Genomic DNA, 15,747 nt, shown 5'->3' with positions numbered 1-15,747 from the left:
CAGTGTTTTCATAATCGAATCACAGTGTATGTTCAAAATTGATTATAAATGCGAATTATAGACCATTCGTTGTTCTACGGTAGAAAACAACCTTTAGTTTTAAATATGTACATGGACAAAAATGTTTTGTCATATTTTCCCATGTTTATTTCACATTATCATACTAAACATTTACATACAGACATACCAGAATATTATTAAAAATATCAAAATATATAATGATACACATGTATTTATATCATTGTCCAAATTGTTCCCACTCCATCAGACAAAAATACACATCCATTCAGGTGTTTTTGGCCAACAAACAGGCAACAGAAGAAAACATTAGCTACAAGTTAGAAGCATCTTGTTGACTGCCTGACGTATAGGCAGGCAGAAATGTGATCATTGGGTAAGGTGGGTGGATGAAAGTGAGGGGTCAAGAGGAATTTGTGGCATCAACAGGAACACTTTCTGTTCCCATGACAATGCTCTGCTTCTCACTCACGGTCTTGACCAGCGAGGCTGTTGGAGCCCAAAGCACTTTACGAGACAGTCGCATCCTTCCGTCAATTGGGTCTCGTCCAAAATATTTGACCTGTGATCAAAATGCTTCTGTCAAACAGGCTCTCAACTGCCTAAAATTCACTTCTAATAATGTTTGAACAATGGGAACAGCAAAGAATATATTCACTGTTACAGTGGGAGCAATAATTATTTGACCCCTTGCTGATTTCGTAGGTTTGCCCACTTACAAAGAATGGAACTGTGTAGAATTTTAATCATAGGTACATTTTAACATTGAGACAGAGTATCACAAAATAATCCACAATAACAACATCATATAAATTTAATAAATTTTATATCATATTTTCACATGAAATAAGTATTTGATCCATAGAACAATAGGACTTAATACTTGGTGGAGAAACCTTTGTTGGCAAGCACAGAGGTCAGACATTTGTTGTAGTTTTTCACCAGGTTTGCACAGATCTTGGGAGGGATTTTGGTCCACTCCTCTTTCCAGATCCTCTCCAAATCCTTAAGGTTCTGAGGCTGTCGCTTGGCAACTCAAAGCTTCAGCTCCCTCCACAGATTTTCGATGGGATTTAGGTCTGGAGACTGGCTAGGCCACTCCAGGACCTTAATATGCTTCTTTTTGAGCCACTCCTTTGTTGCCTTGGCCGTATGTTTTGGGTCATTGTCATGTTGGAAGACCCATCCACGACCCATTTTCAGTGCTCTCACTGAGGGAAGGAGGTTGTCGCCCAAAATTTCCTGGTACATGGCCCCATTCATCCTCCCCTTGATACGGTGAAGTCGTCCTGTCCTCTTAGCTGAGAAACACCCCCAAAGCATAAGGTTTCCACCTCCATGCTTCACAGTGGGGATGGTGTTCTTGGGGTTGTACTCAGCATTTCTCTTCCTCCAAACACGGCGAGTCGAGTTGATGCCAAATAGCTCTATTTTGGTCTCATCTGACCACATCACCTTCCCCCAAGCCTCCTCTGGATCATCCAGGTGTTCTTTGGCAAACTTCAGACGGGCCTGTACATGTGCCTTCTTCAGCAGAGGAACCTTGCGCGCACAGCAGGATTTTAATCCTTCACGTGTAGTGTGTTACTGATGGTTCTCTTCGTGACTGTGGTCCCAACTGCCTTCAGGTCATTAACAAGCTCCTCCTGTGTAGTACTGGGCTGATCCCTGACCTTTCTCATGATCATTGATATCCCACGAGGTGAGATCTTGCGTGGGGCCCCAGACCGAGGGAGATTGGCGGTGACTTTGTGTTTCTTCCATTTTCTAATAATTGCTCCAACAGTTAACTTCTCACCAAGCTGCTTGCTTATTTTCTTGTAGCCCATCCCAGCCTTGTACAGGTCTACAATTTTGTCCCTGATGTCCTTAGACAGCTCCTTTGTCTTGGCCATGGTGGAAACGTTGGAATTTGATTGATTGTGTGGACAGGTGTCTTTTATACAGCTACATAACGATGTAACGAGTTGACACGGGTGTTTTGGGTAATGAGTTGAGATTAGGAGTGCTTCTTAATGGAAAACTAACTGGTCTGTGGGAGCCAGAATGATTGCTGATTGGTAGGGGATCAATGATGTTGTTATTGTGGATTATTATTGTGATATTCTGTCTCTCAATGTTAAAATGTACCTATGATTAAAATTCTACACAGTTCCATTCTTTGTAAGTGGGAAAACCTACAAAATCAGCAAGGGATCAAATAATTATTGCTCCCACTGTATTAATATATTAAACAAAGTCACAATAAAAAAAGGTACAAAAAAACATTACTTAAATTTTGCCACTGTGCAGATTAAGATGTTTTACAAGAGCATATTCTAGGGTAAGCCAGTGAATGATTTAAACATATCCACAGCCCACAGAAACTTGGCCAGTGAATGATTCAGCCATATCCACAGCCCACAGAACCTTGGCCCGTGATTGGTTTAGTTTCACCACCCTTAAGACCCTTTAGCCCCTTTTCAAAAGTAACTTTGTCATGTTATATCTCACATATACCACTAACATTATACCACTATAATATGGTGTTAACTAGCACCTCAACAGTTTTATTCTCAATGAAAGTTTGAAAAGCTTAAACAGGATGATGTTCATCACTAATCGCATACTGTAATGAACTATGAGACATGGCAACTGTGAAAGAGAAAGTTTACTGTCGGGAATAGCACCCGTGAGGATTCCTCATGAAGGCTTGCACCTGTATTCACAAAGTGTTTGAGAGCAGGAGCGCCGATCTAGGATGAGTTTTCCCCAGTCCATATCCTCACCTTGTCATACATTTATGAGCGAAAAGGCAAAGCTGTTTCTAAAACCAGTACTCCCATTCGCTTTGTGAATTACAGGTCAGTTTCCCTGCTTCAACACAGTAAACACTGGGGTTTTACACACCTGAATCTGCTGACCAGCCTCCAGGCCAAGAGCACTCGGGTGTCGTATCTGAAATGAGAGGAGAGTAACTCAAGGAATGCAATGAATCACTATGATAAAATCAACACAGTCACACAGCAATGCTTTCTGAAAACATTATATTCTGGTATGATGTAGCAGGTAAAAACCCCCCCCCCCCCCCCATGTTTTTCCACCCGGAATTTGAAAATGTCCCAGTCACTGTGCTACTGCAGAGCTACACTCACATAACATCAAGCACAGATTGAAAACGCACCACTGTCAGAATTAGCCATGTTATTGGTATTAATTGTGATTGTATTTAATGGTTTTAGTATTCTGGGCATTCTAGCTGCCAATCATGGTATTGCTACTTGGAAAGTTATCTGTTTATTCTTCAAGTTTTATCTATGTGATCACTTTATTGTATGTCGCACTGGATAAGAGCATCTGCTAAATGACTGTAATGTAATGTAATGTAACATCAATGCTCACCAGCCACTCTCAGTGCACACAGGGATCTGTGCAGCTGAGGGTATGTAAATCCATCAACTAATCATAATCTCTTACCCATCGATTTATCCAAAAAACTCAACCCACCCACTCAACTGTGAGCCCTTGAGTATTTTCCACACTACAAACTACACAGGGCCCACAGGACAGCTAGCAGAGGGGAGCTAAGGAAGATCAGAGGAGCATTGAACCCTAATGATGATTTATGTGATGAGCAGCTAGCGCCACTGCAAACCAGGGTAACCTGAGCAAACGCGACTAAATGATGATCGCCCCACGCTGGCAGGTCTAAGCTAGCCTTATCCCACTGCTGCAGACACCTAATCAGAGCTGGCAAGCAATGACCATGACTACCCAAGCCTGCCGGCAGTAATGCAGCCTAAGGTTACCAAACCTGAGGCGATAAGGCTAATCTGTGCTCAAAAGCCAGTGCTTTACAGGCAGGGCCAATGATGAGGTGAGCAAGTTGACTTAGATGAGCCTCAAAACCAGCGAGGCATCACCTAACCCAAGAGACACATATTTCACCTCCACAACCGTCTGCACGTCTAGCATGAGGAGTGCTGCTGATGGCTTTCTTTCTTTCTGATCTCCTGCAGGCACTTACCCGCTTGTGGTCCAGCTGGGTGTTGTGGAGCAGGACAGGGGTCATGTTTGGATACAGCTTGACCATTACTCCGTTGTCCCTGTGGAGGGAAGAGAAGAGGGACAGTATTCACACCACTGCTCTCACACATCTGCTGAGGTACTTACAAACCCACCACCGCTCTCTCACATCCTCTGTACTCACAATCCCACCACCGCTCTCTCACATCCTCTGTACTCACAATCCCACCACCGCTCTCTCACATCCTCTGTACTCACAATCCCACCACTGCTCTCTCACATCCTCTGTACTCCCAAACCCACCACCGCTCTCTCACATCCTCTGTACTCCCAAACCCACCACTGCTCTCTCACATCCTCTGTACTCCCAAACCCACCACTGCTCTCTCACATCCTCTGTACTCCCAAACCCACCACTGCTCTCTCACATCCTCTGTACTTACAAACCCACCACCGCTCTCTCACATCCTCTGTACTCACAATCCCACCACTGCTCTCTCACATCCTCTGTACTCACAATCCCACCACCGCTCTCTCACATCCTCTGTACTCACAATCCCACCACTGCTCTCTCACATCCTCTGTACTCCCAAACCCACCACCGCTCTCTCACATCCTCTGTACTCCCAAACCCACCACTGCTCTCTCACATCCTCTGTACTCCCAAACCCACCACCGCTCTCTCACATCCTCTGTACTCCCAAACCCACCACTGCTCTCTCACATCCTCTGTACTCCCAAACCCACCACCGCTCTCTCACATCCTCTGTACTCACAATCCCACCACCGCTCTCTCACATCCTCTGTACTCACAATCCCACCACTGCTCTCTCACATCCTCTGTACTCCCAAACCCACCACTGCTCTCTCACATCCTCTGTACTCCCAAACCCACCACCGCTCTCTCACATCCTCTGTACTCACAATCCCACCACTGCTCTCTCACATCCTCTGTACTCCCAAACCCACCACTGCTCTCTCACATCCTCTGTACTCACAATCCCACCACTGCTCTCTCACATCCTCTGTACTCACAATCCCACCACTGCTCTCTCACATCCTCTGTACTCCCAAACCCACCACTGCTCTCTCACATCCTCTGTACTCCCAAACCCACCACTGCTCTCTCACATCCTCTGAGGTACCCACAAACATTCACACATCCTCTGAGGTACCCACAAACATTCACACATCCTCTGAGGTACCCACAAACATTCACACATCCTCTGAGGTACCCACAAACATTCACACATCCTCTGAGGTACCCACAAGCCCACATTTACTGCTTGATTTATTTACTCATCCATATGTCAGTGGTGGACATATTTTCAATCACACTTAGACCTGACACGTGTTCAGTTGGTTAATAAACAATTAAAATCAGCAATACTCTGTTAGCACACACAAAGCACACACAGTTGAAGGCGTACCTTATTTCTATAATGGTTGCTGTGTAGACTGCACCAAACTCCAGCTGTATGTCTTGCTGTAAATTATAATAGACATCATCAGCAGTGAGACACTCTCACTCTCAACCAATTCAGCCCCGTTTCCTGCCTATTGCTCTCATTCACATTATGAAACAACTTAGTGGCAAATGCAACATTAATAACACTGTAAATGACTATTTACTATTAAAGCAAATTTTCTGTGTAAGCAGCCAAAATAAAATACTTTGACACTCACTGGTGAAAGAAATACTGGAATACTTTTTAGAGCATTGCCATTAGCCTGTCTTCGGAAAAATGTTAATGCTAGCATTTCAAAACCGGAAGCAGAAATCTGAGGGTAAATCGCACAGGAGCATTGATCTGGCCGCTGGCGCGTTTCAGCTGGCTGTCAGACTCACGTCATCCTTGCACAGCTCTCCGATAAACTCCTGTGCTTCATTCATGGCGCTGGGGGTCGGGGCAAACACGGAGAAAGTCTCCTCATCCACCTGGTTTATAGTCACACCTGTCCAAAGGCAATCACACTCCTGTAAGCTGCTGTCATTTCATTTAATGTATATGATAATGTGATACATTTTGTATCACCGTTGTTGTACATTGTTAAAACGGGTACAGTGTTATTTGTATCCGTAGGTAAATGCTGGTCAGATGCGTCAGAAAATGGCAAACTCACCTGTCAGGGCTTGCAGCCTGCGGAGGTTGTAGCCCCCAGGACCCACAAAGCGTGCTCGTCTGGAGACAGGCACTCTGACCGTCTCTAAGGTGAAAGGAAGAGGGAATGGTAAGAACCACACATGACCATGAAGAGTCCAAGCACACATCCCGTGAGCTCCTTACCCACGACCGGTCCGTTCCCTTTTCTGCTGGCCCTCGGTTTGGCGATAGTTTTATTCATGATGGACAAAATCTCCCTCTTCGCTCCTGAAAGGACATGCGAATAGAAAACATGCTAGTTAGTTTTTTGTATGTTTGTACACAGAAATACTTCAGGAGTGCCAATTCATCACTTGGTCTCTCAGTACTGTAAGGATTTCATACCCGTCGCTTGCTGGATTGCCTCCATTACGATTTTGAGAGGTAACCCAGGAATCTTTACGTCAGCCTGGAAGAAATATTAAAGTGTAAATCTTTAAAAAAAAAAAAAAAAGAACACAAACTTAATCTGCTGGGTGCAACAAACTGAGGAGGTACAACAGCCAGTGTTTTGAACCTGTAATGCAGTGATGCCCTTGCTGGTTCCCGCCAATTTGAAATCCATGTCTCCGTTGTAATCCTCGATGCCCTGGCATAAGATGAAAGCACATTAACTTTGTTTGATATAATACAATATGATATGATACAATACAATGGTACAATAATGTCTCATTTCAACTATCGTAAAGGACGATGAAGCATGATTCCAGAGCAAGTACATTTCAGCAACAACTTCAGCCTGAAGAATTCATATTGCCGTACGAGGATGTCTGTGAGTAGCCTGTAGTCCTGGAACTCAGATGGCTTCTCTGGGTTTGCCTTGGAGATGAGGCCTATGGCCACTCCGGCCACTGGAGCCGTGATCGGCACACCTACGAACCACCAAGCACTTCATTTAACCACAGAATCAGTCAGCAATCATAACGTCACGTCTCCCTGTAAACATTAAACGAGGAAAACCAGCAATGTCCCGATTCACCACTGGTGACATTCGGCACCATATCTCACTGCAGCATATCCCGCTTGGGGGTATTACTCGTACCTGCGTCCAGGAGAGCCAGGCTGCCCCCACACGCCGATGCCATGGACGAAGAACCTGAGGCACACACAGCAGAAAAACAAGGATTAGCGCTAACTTCAGTCAAGCCGTTTTTGTCACAAACCAGTTCAAAATGGACATTTCAAGAGAATACACAAGTACGTAAAAAAAACCTGCAAAACTGCTTGCCAACACCTCCCGGACCCCATAAAAAGTGATCAGGGTTACACTGCCTATTTATTTCTGGTTTATTTGTCAGAGTCAGTGCACATTAATGAATAGTATTATAAATATGCCAGAGGTAGCCAAAAGGCAATCTGTAGTCCCTGGCCATATGTAAAATGTAGGCTACCTAACAATGATTAATGCAAATACATTATGAAACAAACATAAAAATAGAAATACATTTAATCGTAGAACCCGTTAAAAAGCACACTAAAGCACACGGCTAACCAGAATACCTGTACTATACTGGAGAGAAAGGGAGCTCACCGTTAGACTCCAACACTTCCGACGTGACCCGTATGGTGAAGGGGAAGTTGGAGGGGATGACGGGCTTCAGAGCCTTCTCCGCCAGGGCCCCTGCGAGGAGAGAAACACTGTCGTGTGTCGGCCTGCCAGAGGGGCGCACGCCCAAAGTCCCATGAGCCTCTGCTCCCCGGGCAGACACCTACCGTGGCCGAGTTCCCGGCGGTTGACTCCGCCCAGCTTCCCGATCTCGTTGGTGGCGTAGGGAGGGAACTGAAACGCAGACCGATAAGCCCCTTCACTAAGACCCGGATCAACTTTTGTGTTATACGCATATTACAACTTGACCCCAATAGTTATTCATGCAGATTAGGAGCGGCAGGTCAGATTATCCAATTACGTATGCAGCGCACTTGTGTGTCGTTAAACGAGGAAAAGTTTTTATTTGATTGGATTATTTTACACACCTGATCGTGTGAATACATGAGAATCTCTGCACAGTGAACTGGCAACAGTTCTTATGTGTACCAGTGTATGTATTATTCATATGCCTGCAATCACTAAACACTGCCACTCCCTTGTTATTACTTTATGATCATACACTAAGTATTATAAGAGTAAGCAGATCTGCCATCAGCAGAGCTGTGTTTGAAAATAAATAATAGAATTATAAATTATGAATGAGCAGTGTTAAACCAACACCCACCTCATAGTGGAGCATGAAGTTCTTCTCTTTGATTCCACTGAGAAAAATAAATAAACACAGTAAATGCAGTGATTGATTCAACAGCAATGAAAATCTAAGTTTTTGCATCACTATTGTTGCGTTCGAAACCGCATACTGCATTTCAATGAAAATCACCCTGAAATGTAGTCAAGTAGTATTTTATGAAGTAGTATGGTATTATGCGGTTTCGAGCACAGCCGATTTTACAGCCAAGTTACACTCATCTGCAAGCAGCGAATACCCAACATACAGTGGGGTCCAAGAGTCTGACACCACCAGTGAAAATGCTTCTATTTTACATTCTTTTCTAATATGATTTAATAATCTAATTTAAAATTTTCTGAAAACTAACGTTTATTTCTGTCATTACATGAAACCCACCCCCCAGATTTTCAATGTGGTCTCAAACTTTTGGACCCCACTGTACATGTGGGAATGCTCTTCAAACGATGCAACAGTGTGTGATTGTGTGCAATTGTGTGCGATTGTGTGCGATTGTGTTCCTTACCTCAAAGCGGCAGTGACAGGGTCTGCTTTCACACTGGATTCTATAGAATCAAACGTAACAGTACAAAGCACCTGCAAGATAAGCATAAGCAAATACAATCGTTACGAAAGCCAGAATAAAATCACAGCACATTAAAACATTCTCCAGTCCCCTACTACCCCACAGTCATGAGCCTGCCTTTCCAAAGCCAACACAAGGACCTGACTCACTGTGGTCATTAAAGATCACCTGTCGCTCACGAAGTATGGGGCGTTCTCCAGTGACGTGAAAAATTCTGAACATGCCAACCCCCGGTTTAGCGCTGATGTTTGTTTAAACGTTCAGCTGCAAAATGGTGAACCTGTTTTGTACAATGAACTCACCCTTCACTGTGAACTGCATAGTGAAATACAATCAATTATTATAATTTATTATTATTATTATTATAATAAAGTGAGTGAAATAGCACCTGTGTTTGTCCCCTCTGGAAAAGAGCAGAACCGTGGAGGGGTTTAAGGATGTCCACCTCACAGTTAATGTCTCTCAAAGATGTCAGATTCCTCCCATCACACCTGCAGTCACAGAGGAGCACACAGTCCGTTATCACACCTGCACTCATAGAGCAGCACACAGTCCGTTATCACACCTGCACTCATAGAGCAGCACACAGTCCACTATCACACCTGCACTCATAGAGCAGCACACAGTCCGTTATCACACCTGCACTCATAGAGCAGCACACAGTCCGTTATCACACCTGCACTCATAGAGCAGCACACAGTCCGTTATCACACCTGCACTCATAGAGCAGCACACAGTCCGTTATCACACCTGCACTCACAGAGCAGCACACAGTCCGTTATCACACCTGCACTCACAGAGCAGCACACAGTCCGTTATCACACCTGCACTCACAGAGCAGCACACAGTCCGTTATCACACCTGCACTCATAGAGCAGCACACAGTCCGTTATCACACCTGCACTCATAGAGCAGCACACAGTCCGTTATCACACCTGCACTCATAGAGCAGCACACAGTCCGTTATCACACCTGCACTCATAGAGCAGCACACAGTCCGTTATCACACCTGCACTCATAGAGCAGCACACAGTCCGTTATCACACCTGCACTCATAGAGCAGCACACAGTCCGTTATCACACCTGCACTCATAGAGCAGCACACAGTCCGTTATCACACCTGCACTCATAGAGCAGCACACAGTCCGTTATCACACCTGCACTCATAGAGCAGCACACAGTCCGTTATCACACCTGCACTCATAGAGCAGCACACAGTCCGTTATCACACCTGCACTCATAGAGCAGCACACAGTCACACAGCACATTATCACACATGCTATAGAGAAACCACAACATACTTTCAGGATATCAATCCATCATATTTACCCCATGTCAAAGATACTGAGATGAAGACATTAACACACAAGCGTACATGTTACTGGAAGACCTTTGTTAAAAACGTGAAAGCAACCTGCCTCTTGTATTCGTTAAATGTTAAGTTCCTGAACACCTCCTTGGACACAGTGTTGAAGGCTTCAACCACGTCATAAGGCTCAGCGTCAGGAAACCTTTCTGAAAAACAAACAATTTTATTCAAAAACGTGGAAAAGAATTCAGTAGCTTCTGGGAGAAAGTCAAATTCATTCAATTCTGTCCCTGTGTGTCCCACACAGAACCTTTAATCTGCCCCTCAGTGTCCAGTCGTACACTGTTGATGGCCTCATCTCTGGAAATCTGCAGGCAAAACAGGTGTACCACATCAGTTACAGTTTTGAGTATCTCAGAAACTGTTGATCTCCTGTGATTTTCATGTACAGTCTCCAGAGTTTATAAAGAATGGTGCGAAAAACAAAAAAACAGTTCAGTGGGCAAAAACACGCTGTTAATGAAAGAGGTCAGAGGAGAATGGGCAGACAGTAACAAAAAGAATGGGTGACAGTAACGCAAATAACCGCGCATTACAACAGTGGTATGCAGAAGAGCATCTCTGAACACACAATGCATCAAACCTCTAAGTGGATAGGCTACAGCAAAAGAAGACCAATAAGTAAAAAAATATATATATATTTTTTAAAACTAATAAAGTGCTTACTGAGTGTAGTGTCATAATGTCATCAAACATCATACATCATACAGTATAACACAGAGTGTACGAGGCCTCCATGCTTACTTTGTCATGGGAAAAGTTTGTGAAAACAGCATAGATCTTATTCGATGCCAATCTGAAAGCAAGCCAAAGCAGAATCAGCTTAGTATAATCCCGATGCTTTCATCACATATAAAGTTCATACTACGTGTCTACCTATTTGAACACCAAACGTCTTTTACATGACTGTTTCAGCAGCTGGGTACCAACAAACACACACAACTCAAACTGTTTATTAGAGCTTAATATTAGTTTATAATAGTTTAATATTAATTTAAACACAGGTTATGCCAGACTTTGAGTTTTACATAAAAAATCATTGCGTTCTTGCTGTGAATTTGTAGCATATGCAGAACTAGTCAAGCAGGCTACAAACAGGGCTGGGGAACCCCATTCCTGTAGTGATGGGGTTCCTTTCTGGATTTAATGTTCGCTTATGTTCTATTTATATTCCAGTGCTGGATCATTTTGCAGATCTGACCACAGTGAAATGTTTCAGACTCACTTCCGCGCATGGTCCACCATCTCCTGGACGGGGGTGAAGAGTTTGGCAGGGATGCGTTTGGTCACACCCTGCTCCTTGGCCAGCTGCTGCAGGCCCAGGACGATCTGCTGGATGTGTTTGACGCCCAGCTTCACGGCGTGGCAGAAGTCCTGCTGCAGCACGTTGTCCGCTGCCGCCTCAATCATCACTGGGACAGAGAGACAGACAAGGCACAGCGCATGAGCTCCAGGCTCACTAGCCTCCTGGGGAGGTGGTGGTAGTGTCATGGCGTGGGCATGTATGGCTGCCAATGGAACTGGTTCCCTTGTATTTATGGATGATGTGACTGCTGACAAAAGCAGCAGGATGAATATTATCTGCTCATATTCAGCCAAATGCTTCAGAACTCATTGGCCGGCGCTTCACAGTGCAGATGGACAATGACCCGAAGCATACTGCGAAAGCAACCAAAGAGTTTTTAAAGGCAAAGAAGTGGAATGTTCTGTAATGGCCAAGTCAATGACCTGACTTGAATCCGATTGAACATGCATTTCTCTTGCTGAAGACAAAACTGAAGGGAAAATGCCCCAAGAACAAGCAGGAACTGAAGACAGTTGCAGTAGAGGCCTGGCAGAGCATCACCAGGGATGAAACCCAGGGTCTGGTGATGTCTATGCGTTCCAGACTTCAGGCTGTAATTGACTGCAAAGGATTTGTAACCAAGTATTAAAAAGTGAAAGTTTGATTTATTATTTTTTTGTATAAATTTTTTCCAGATTTTTCCCTTTTTCTCCCAATTTGGTAGCCAATTGTACCTCGTCTGATTCAATTGGAGGTAGTCGTATTAGATGTACCGCCCGTACCCCGTCCCTCGGCGGCCTGAATGAGAGCGACACGCCTTCTTCAAGCCGTCTCGTCTCGTGCCCGTTGCCGTGATTCCGAGGCGCCCGAGGTGCTTATTGTGCGCCGATCTAATAACCCTGCCAAGTCCCTCCCTCTGGAGCAGCGAGCCAATTATTGCTGGCCCACGTGAGCCGGCCAAACTTGGCTTTTTGGCAGGACCGAGAATCGAACCCCGGTCCCCGGTACTGCAGCAAACTGCAACCGCAAGTCTGCTGCGTCTTAGCCTGTTGCGCCACCGCGGCTCCCCGAAAGTTTGATTTATGATTGTTAGTTTGTCCCATTACTTTTGGTCCCTTAAGAAGAGACACTGATGGGGCTCCAGGGCTGGACATGCTATGGAACGACATGGTCAGACATGCAACTGCAACACGGGGCGGGGGCGGCATTAAAGGGTGAGGCGAGTGTTCGGGCGGCAGTATACTTCACGAGAAGGCCAAAATCGAACCGCATCCGAAAATGGCGCTGCGTACAAACACTTGTACACTCATCAAGGTCTCAAAGTGTTCAGTGACATTTGGCCAGTGAGGGGGCACACATTGAGATTCTGTAACCACTGGAAACAAGGAAGTGAGGATGTTCGCCTCTCTGAACACAGAAAACAGCCATGGTTGCGGTGAAGGAGCTGAAACACTGACGGTGATTTTGAAGCCGCGGGCAGGATGTGCAAAACAGGGCAGGGTGCGCGCAGGGGAGGACGATGGACTCACCCACTTGGCTATGAGAAGCGCCTGCCACCACCATGTTCAGCGTGCTGAATGCCATCTGCTTCCGGGTCGGATTCACCACAAACTCTCCATTTACAATGCCCATTCGCACCGCGCCTGAACAGCAAGAGCCAGGGCACGGTGATTAACACACTCCAACAGAACAGTATTCTACCTGGATAAGCATTCCAGGTAACTCCTTCGTTTTGGCCAATCTAAAGTGGACTCACCAATGGGCCCGTTCCATGGGATGTCAGAGAGAGTAAGAGCAGCGGAGGCTGTGGGCACATGTGAGATTTTAATATTTCATTTTTTTTTATTTTGTTAAAAATATGCATTGATGACACAAGTACTCTCTCACCCCCATTGATCGCAAGAACGTCTGGGTCATTCCGGCCATCAACAGCTAACAGGTTACACACCACCTTATGTATATGAAAACAAAAGTGAAATAGCAACATATTAAATTGCCTGAGAACAGAATATAGTCTAAATGTTCATTGGGGAAATTCTGCCGTAGGTCTACCAAGTTGAAAAAAGAAACACTCTTAAAACAGTCTTTGAGACTGAATTACTGTATTCTGAAGTCACAGAATGCTGAAAGCTCACCTGCGTGTCGTAGAAATAACCAGCAGGGAAAAGTGGCCTGATGGACCTATCTGGAATGAAAGGACCACAAGAGACCACAATGAAGCAGGACTGGGGCAGACAGCAGGGCTGGGGCAGACTGGGGCAGACTGGGGCAGACAGCAAGGCTGGGGCAGGCTGGGGCAGGCTGGGGCAGACAGCAGGGCTGGGGCAGACTGGGGCAGACAGCAGGGCTGGGGCAGGCTGGGGCAGACGGGCAGACTGGGGCAGACAGCAAGGCTGGGGCAGGCTGGGGCAGACAGCAGGGCTGGGGCAGGCTGGGACAGACAGCAGTACTGGGGCAGGCTGGGGCAGACAGCAGTACTGGGGCAGGCTGGGGCAGGCTGGGGCAGACAGCAGTACTGGGGCAGGCTGGGGCAGGCTGGGGCAGGCTGGGGCAGGCTGGGGCAGACAGCAGTACTGGGGCAGGCTGGGGCAGGCTTGGGCAGGCTGGGGCAGACAGCAGTACTGGGGCAGGCTGGGGCAGGCTGGGGCAGGCGGGCAGGCGGGGACACAGCCCTGCGGGTGGCTGCAGGCCGCTCTCACCGATCAGCCGGCTGGTGAGGATCTCGTCGTCCGTCGTGCCCAGCTCTCGTCGGAGGTGGTTGGTGGGTATCCTTCCGGCAGCGGCAGCTTTGCGCCTGTAGTCCACCTGACGGTGAGACACTGAGCATGACTGCCATTCTGCAAACTTATTTTACTTTCACTGAATTTTCAGTCACACTGAAATTAAACTGATTTTCAAATTTTTTTTTTTTAAGCCAATGGGAACAGATATTGGCAAGAGATAGATAGGACAGAAGCAACAAAGGAGCACCAGAGTCTGAAGAAGATATATAGCAGCATATAGACACTTACTACTAGTGGCATGAACTGAGAGGAGGTAGGCTTCGTTTTGCTAACAGCGGTCACCATCACAGAGGTTTCACCAAACTGAAATGAGAGTTTGCTCATGTTTTCCCATCATTCATTTCACGTCACTTATATAATTTCACATTTCATCTGGATTCATATATTTTAGCTGCGACTGTTAAATATGAAAAAAAACGTTTTTGCAAGGTTACAAACGCAAAACTTATAATACCTGTACAACAGCGCTTCCATCAGCAAACCTGGCAAGTCTGCCCGTGGATATCTCAAGTTTTCTAAAACAAGGGGAAGCGTCAATGTATTATTACATCGAATTGCATCAACTTACAGCTGCAGCAGCCCCAGTAGCCATACTGCATATGGAATCTGGCTTTCATCCGTCAGGTTCGCAGAATGAAACTTAAGCATACGTTAATTGGCGGTATACAGAGCTAGCTGCAGCATATACGATTATAGCAACAACCAGCCCTCTAGCTAGCATACATGGGAAACATGTCTCGGTACCAGACATGAATCCTGAATAAAACCAACACTGACAGAAACAAAAATGTACTGCGTCGGTTCACATAGCTATCGGTCACAGATCCATACAACTAGTAACACTGCGTAGCTTGCTGAGGTTGCTAGCTGACGTCCTCCTCAAAGCTAAGTATTCTCACCTTTCCCCCAAGTCAACTGCCACCTTCCTGGCCGTGCCATGCCTACTCCAAACACTCTGGTGACAGTATCGCGAATGTAACCGGGCTACCTTCAACCCAAGGACGAGAAAATGTTTCATATCCGAGGGAGCATTTGCTTGTTTTCCCGAAATAAAAATCAATTTCGAAACTAATACTCAAAAGTGCAGATACTCCGGCAGAGTCCTCCTCCAATGCGCACATGTGCGGAAGTACTCTCCAGTCATTGGCTATTTGCCGTGCAGCTTTGAACAAGGTAGTTAGATCACCGACACACTGACATTTTAGTTCCAGTGTTTATGAAAGAAAAAAAACGTACTGTTAATATTGTTGATGCCTTCAAAATTAAATCATTGCCTTTTGGCGTTCAGTTTTTGGTTACCGGTTTCCAGCATCGCATTTGACAGGTCCTAAAGCAAGTAAG

The 15,747-nt window shown here is 45.6% G+C and overlaps 1 protein-coding gene across 1 annotated transcript; it reads right to left on the bottom strand.

Annotated features, from left to right (window-relative positions):
* Positions 1–124: 124 nt before the first annotated feature.
* LOC133118153 (polyribonucleotide nucleotidyltransferase 1, mitochondrial) lies at positions 125–15,582 on the bottom strand. The gene is made up of 28 exons (XM_061227944.1): positions 15,306–15,582; positions 14,861–14,921; positions 14,635–14,709; positions 14,323–14,428; positions 13,759–13,808; positions 13,511–13,574; positions 13,380–13,427; positions 13,153–13,266; positions 11,564–11,750; positions 11,083–11,134; positions 10,589–10,646; positions 10,388–10,484; positions 9,358–9,460; positions 8,910–8,980; positions 8,381–8,417; positions 7,881–7,947; positions 7,699–7,788; positions 7,210–7,263; positions 6,930–7,039; positions 6,685–6,756; positions 6,513–6,576; positions 6,312–6,395; positions 6,148–6,231; positions 5,873–5,979; positions 5,454–5,509; positions 4,025–4,103; positions 2,908–2,955; positions 125–580 (listed from the first exon to the last, which is right to left on the bottom strand). Exons 1-28 carry the CDS (start codon positions 15,422–15,424, stop codon positions 422–424), a joined length of 2,316 nt encoding a protein of 771 aa, XP_061083928.1. The 5' UTR covers positions 15,425–15,582; the 3' UTR covers positions 125–421.
* Between the last annotated feature and the right edge of the window lie 165 nt (positions 15,583–15,747).

This window comes from Conger conger, chromosome 18 (assembly GCF_963514075.1).
Source record: "Conger conger chromosome 18, fConCon1.1, whole genome shotgun sequence".
Lineage (NCBI taxonomy): Eukaryota > Metazoa > Chordata > Actinopteri > Anguilliformes > Congridae > Conger > Conger conger.
This window is presented reverse-complemented; position numbering and strand designations above follow the sequence as displayed.

Coding starts and splice junctions, on each gene's coding strand:
- LOC133118153 (XM_061227944.1), bottom strand. CDS start 15,424: ATGAAACATTTTCTCGTCCTTGGGTTGAAGGTAGCCCGGTTACATTCG. Junction 7,948..8,380: donor ACTTCATGCTCCACTATGAG/GTGGGTGTTGGT, acceptor TCTGCGTTTCAG/TTCCCTCCCTACGCCACCAA. Junction 5,510..5,872: donor GAGAGCTGTGCAAGGATGAC/GTGAGTCTGACA, acceptor TATAATTTACAG/CAAGACATACAGCTGGAGTT.